The sequence below is a fragment of the Gracilinanus agilis genome, chromosome 6 (genome assembly GCF_016433145.1).
Source record: "Gracilinanus agilis isolate LMUSP501 chromosome 6, AgileGrace, whole genome shotgun sequence".
NCBI classification, from domain to species: Eukaryota; Metazoa; Chordata; class Mammalia; order Didelphimorphia; family Didelphidae; genus Gracilinanus; species Gracilinanus agilis.
Genome location: NC_058135.1, coordinates 159,013,507 through 159,019,487, shown reverse-complemented (window position 1 = coordinate 159,019,487; position 5,981 = coordinate 159,013,507). Strand labels below are relative to the sequence as shown.

Below are 5,981 nucleotides of genomic sequence, written 5' to 3'. Positions count from 1 at the left end.
TTATTTTCCCCCAAATAGGACATACTACTGGCTTTACTGGTTAGTTGATTCTTGATTGTAAATCTAGCCCTTTGCCTTCTGAAATATTATATACCAAGCCTTCTTCTACCAACGTAGAAGCTTCTACATCCTGTATAAACCTGGCTGAGACTCAATGATATAATTGTTTCTCTCTGGCTGTTTGCAATATTTTTCCTTAACCTATCAGCTCTGGAATTTGGCTATAATATTCCTTGGAGTTATTATTTGGAGATTTTGTTCAGGAAATGATGAGTGGATCTTTTCAATTTTTATTTTATCCTTTGGTTCAAGAATATCAGAGTAATTACGTATGGATGGATATAGATATAGATACATTGATAGTTATAAAAATTTTATGTCTCATCTACAAAACAACCTTTTGAGTCCTTTAGTCTTCTTTTCTCAATGTTTAACATCTAATTTTTCCTTAACTGGTCTTCACATGACATGGATCCCTCATTGTCAAGGTCCATATTTTCTGTTAACTCAGTTGGTCAAATGTCTCCCTTAAAATCCAGAATTCAGAAATAAATGCTCTCATCCAGATGTGGCCTGGATAGCTCAGAACACAATAAAATAATTTCTTCCCTCAAACTTGACACCACTAGAACAATACTTTTGATTAATTTCCCTTAAGCATATGTAGGGAGTGAGTTCCTTCCTTTATTGCATTCACTTTACTAGCTTTTCAGAATTAAATGTTTTGAAGAAAATAAATAATCCTTCCAGCATTAGTTAATTGTTTCATTCAGAGTAAATAAAGATAGAAGTCAGTTGAGTAGCATTCTTTAAACAAACTACCTCCAGCTGTTCAAGAATATCTTGATGAACATCTGAGAAAAATTGAATCTCCCTAAGAATATAAGACAGAGATATCAAATTTATTCTCCTAAAAGAACATTGATTATTTAACTTAGTAGGCTCTGCTTACCATGGTTGACTAGCTTCATAACAATGCCTAAGAGTAAGAGGAAAATTATTCCATGCAGAAGAATCCTAGATAAACAATTTCATTTATAATATCTTGGTTGACCTGACACAGAAGCACAGTAAAGAGGAGGGCATCTTTTATCAAATAATATATATGCTTTGTAAAATTATAAGTACTGTAATCATGAAGGCTATAAAAATGGCTAATTAATTTCTGAATCTTGTTTTTGCTTCAAGATATAGGAAAGGAGTTCATGCAACAGACCAATTTGTTGAAATGTTTTAAAAATGCTCCAGACCTTATAGGTCATTTAAGTGTGGAAGTCTGATCCATCTGTGTGTAATTTTTCTTCCTAAAATAATATATTAGTAACAGATAAGAACTTCTAAACATCAGCAGATCATCTATAAACCTACAAGATTCCTAGGACATTGAGACAGGGAGAACAAAAAGAGAAAAAAGGGAGTGGGGAAGGGATATAAGCAAAGAAACTTCAATAAGTATCCAGAAAGTTCATGATGATTAATTTAGACCATATTTTCCATAGCTTTGGGGGTGGGAAATCTGCAAATAGCACAGGCAATGTAATAGAATTGCCTTTTGTAACATGATCTTGAAAGTTTTAATTTTATGTATTGTGCAAGGCAGTGAAAGACATTCTGTTAGTGGTTTTTTATTTTAATTGATTTGAATTTATATTATTAACATATTCAGTTGTTCGGTATTGAACTGCTATATGGGCTATTAATGAAAAGGAACTACTGTTACAAAGATGTTTTAGTTCTCTTTTGCCAAAAAAAGAAGCAAATGCAAAAACCTCAGTTAAAAAGGATGATGAAATTTATTTTTTTCCATAAGATTTTTCATAAGATACATCACACCATTTATTACAGAGAAGGGAGACAATGGCAAGATAATTCAGAATAGAGTTAGAGGAAGTAATGATAAAAAGAACAATAATATGTAAAGATGAGAGAGCCAAAAGACAAAGATGAAAATTATTTGAATTAGAATTGATTGTGCATAGAAGGGTAAGATGATTCTAGGAAGATCACATAACTTTAAAAAAAAATCCATCTTAGCAAAAAGAATGCTTTCTTGTGCACCCTCCTGTCAGGTAAGGACTATTTTGCTTATTTTTGTTTTATTCTGGGTTTCTTCCCTCCCTACTTTACTAAACTGAGGAATATGCTTTGTTAATGTTACTGTGGGATGTTTTCTGCTACCCCATTAGGTTCCGTAGTTTCATTCTAATGTTAATCACAAACTGAAATGAAAGAAATTCTATTTGAATTTTACTAGAGAAACACAAATGAAAATAGGAAAGAAACATCAGGTTTAGGATAGGTAAAAACCAAGGATGGGTCACAATGTTAGGAAAAATATCAGAGGATCATTGAATACTCAGCTAAATATGAAAAGGCAGCAACAGTTAGACATTCGACTTTTCATGGAACAAACATATACCCTAGGCAAAGGGGATATATTTTTTTTTCTGTTCCTCACACATATAGCAACTTAGTGCCTTTTTCCTGGTGTTTTTCAACACCTGTAATCTCCTTCAGCTTCACCTCTTCCTTATAAAATTCCATACTTCCTCAAAGATGTAATTTTAGCATCACTTTTTTTGGGGGTGGTGGTAAAAAGGACCGCAGCTTTAATTGGAGGCTTCAGTGCAATTAAAAAAAATAAATACTGTAATCAATTTTAGGACTGTACACTTTTAAATGGGGGCCAATAATTTCAGTCGTAGAGGCCATGTTTACTGCAACAATAAGAAAAACAATTATTCTTTGGAAAATCCTTTGATGGCTGGGAATAAAGGCTGCCACCAGACATACACTTTGTGGTTCTTCCTGTGGGACCATCATGATTCAGCTGATTACAATGGAAACCTAGGATCCAATTCAACCTTTCAGAGATGACATTCCAGCACACATGATCTCATCAACCAGGAGAATATTGGTGGCAATTACAGTGCAGGAGTGAAGGAGCTGCTTCTTGACACAATAGTTATCCCAAATGCCAGCTTCGGCCACAATAATGGGCTCACCTGTCTTCAAATCAACACCAACAAGTTGTCCAGATTCTGCATGTTCAGCCTGAACCTTAACTAATGTTTCCTGAAGGTCAAAACCAGAGTTCTGGGCAAGAACCTTAGGAATAATGAGCAAAGCGTCAGCAAAAGCTTGAACTCCAAGATGGGCCCTTCCCTTGACATTGGGCTTATGTTTAATGAGAGCTTCAGCTATGGCCACTTCCACTGCACCTGCACCAGGAACTACACAGCCATCTTCAATAGCATTCTTGACAGTACGCAGACCATCTCTTACAGCATCCTTGATCTGGGTAAGGGTGTGCTTATTTGGTCCTTTGATCAACAACGTGACAGATCGAGGGTTGATGCATTTCTCAATGAAGGTGAATTTTTCTTCTCCCAGGGTATATTCATAGACCAGGCCTCCATGTCCCAAACAGTCAGGACTTAGCTCTTCAAGAGAATTCATAGCCATCCCACCACATGCAAGAGTCAATCTTTCCATATTTCTTCTTTTTGCTCTGCAGAGGGCCGCTATACCTTCTTTTGCAAGAGCATCTAGAGGAAACGGGTCAATTCCCTTTTGATTAATAACAACAAATCCTTTGTCCGAATCACCCCATACTTTTCTTTTCAGTTCTACGATTTTCTATACTCTATCTTCAATGAATTTCCTTTCTGCTTTTACTAGCTTTTCTCTCTCCTCTGCACTCTTGTAAAAAGAATCCAGAATTCACTTCTGTTTTTTCATATTCTAATGACACATTGCACGTAAGAATATAAGCATCTTCTACTCTTTCCTTCATTTGAGGGTGTCGGGCACCATGGTCCAAAACCAGTCCTCTAATCAACGATGTGTCAGTTTCTGATTTATGCTTCATCTCCATGATCTCTACCATGAAAAGATCAACAGGTTCACCAGGTTTTCTGACAGTCAAAATTGAGTCTAATACTGCCTCAGTCAGCGCGTCGGCCAGGTCAGCATTGACTTTGGTGCGCAGGGATGTTTGGGCCACATCTATGAGAATTTCTCTATCTATTTCCTTGCTGATTTTGACTTGTTCCAAGACTTCAAGTGCCTTTGTCTTGGCAGCTTCAAACCCTTCTGTTATAATCCGGGGGTGTAGACCTTCAGAGATGTAGAGATCAGCCTGTTTCAGCAGCTCTCCAATGACGAGAACATTTGTAGTGCCATCACCAGTAATGCCATCCTGAGCTGTAGCTGCTTTGGCTATCAAGGAGACTGTTGGGTGTTGAATTTGCGTCTCGTGTAACAGCACATTGCCATCCTTGGTGAGCTTGATGTCTCCGGCGCCAGAGACGAGCCTGCGTAAAAGAACGACCAGACCCAAGAGTGAGGTTATGTCCACCGGAATCGCCCTTGGTGTGCTCGCCCCACGCACTTTCTGGGGTTCAGAGGAGAACTTCTCGAGGGGACGCGACCCAGGTTCAGGAGGACCCCTGCTGTGCTCATGCTGATCTTGAAAACAAAACCTGCCGCACAGCAGGCGGCATCCTCGCCCGTCCCCCATTCTCCCCTCACCCCCCTCCGCAGACCGAATGCTCCTCGCCCCACCCCAACTCAGCCACAGCCTCTTAGCATCACTTTTTAATAAAAACTCTTGCCTATTGTCCTAACTGCTAGTGCCCTATCTCTCCGAGTATCATGGCAGTTGGGCCCATTAGCCAACTTTGCTACTGACCAGTAGCCAATATTCCCCCCTTCTCTCCCTCACCAGAGCCAAGAATTGCCTGAAGGCAAGTAGTACTCTCTGCTTCTCCAGCCTGTAGTTACTGCCACCTTTTTCCAGCCTGAACTTTTGGTTGTAAGATAAAACAACTCCAAAATCCCTTCTCCAAGCTGTCTCCCAAATACTTTTAAATTCCCTTCCTCAGTCCCTGGTGATGCTCAAGTGCTGGCAGACATACCAGACTATTTATCTTATCAGCTACATTAACCATCCCTTCTTTATTACTATTTTTGTAGCTCGACACTTTGTTGTTAATTTGTAGTTGTTCTGCATCTGTTTGTCCTATATATACTAATATAGATATTTCTTGGCTTCTGTAAAAGAATATAAACTCTTTGAGAGTAAAGTTTATTACTTTCTTATTATCTGTTAATCCCAGGGCTGAGAACAAAGTATGTACTTTATAAATGCTTCTTTTATTTAAATAAATAAATAATATATTAATATTTACAACATATTTAAAAATTATTTCATATTTTAAAAGACCTTATGTGTGATCCTCCTTGAATTCCACAATTTAGCCTGTGATATAGATACTATACGCATTTTATACCTATTTTTTAATTTATAAGACTTTGTTTAGGGTATTTGTTATGACTTTTTGTGCTCACAGAGCTAGTAAGAGTCAGAGAAAGCATTAAAATCCAAGTCTTTCAACTCCATAAAAAATTGAAATGATTTTGAAATGAATTTCTGAAGATCCCGGGATGCATTTCAATTATGCCATTAGGAATGTCTTGTTAATTTGAAAGAATCTATCTTTTTCCTCTAAAATATTGGAAATTTGAAAAAAATATTGTTAAAAAGTACTTTTTGAGTTTGTTGATGAATGTGTGAATACACATTTCAACAGAGATGGTGTACAATTCAAATGCCTTTTAATTCATTAACAGACTTACTGATAAAAGAAATATAATGACTCCAAAAATTATTTTTCCAAAGTATATTCTGTGGAGAAAAATGGAAATATCTATAAGGAAAAAGTAGTTACAGATAAATAAACCACCTTGGGTGATGCAGAGATAACACAGAACAAAAATGCTTCTTTCTTGGAATGTTAGAGGGACTACAAGTATGTCAATTCATTTCATACTAGAAAACAAAATGCCAATGAAATGGCCTAGTAAGCCTGCATCTGAGTTCAGGCTATCACATCTTTCTCCTCTGTAAAATATGAACCAAACTTGTATTTGTATTCTCTCTCTCTCTCTCTCTCTCTCTCTCTCTCTCTCTCTCTATA

At 37.0% G+C, this 5,981-nt stretch overlaps 1 protein-coding gene across 1 annotated transcript; it reads right to left on the bottom strand.

The window, feature by feature from the left end:
* Window positions 1–2,859: 2,859 nt before the first annotated feature.
* Window positions 2,860–4,522, bottom strand: LOC123252393 (T-complex protein 1 subunit zeta-like). Its single transcript, XM_044681724.1, is given in 2 exon segments — window positions 2,860–3,711; window positions 3,713–4,522. Coding segments are annotated over 2 exon segments (1,662 nt in total).
* Between the last annotated feature and the right edge of the window lie 1,459 nt (window positions 4,523–5,981).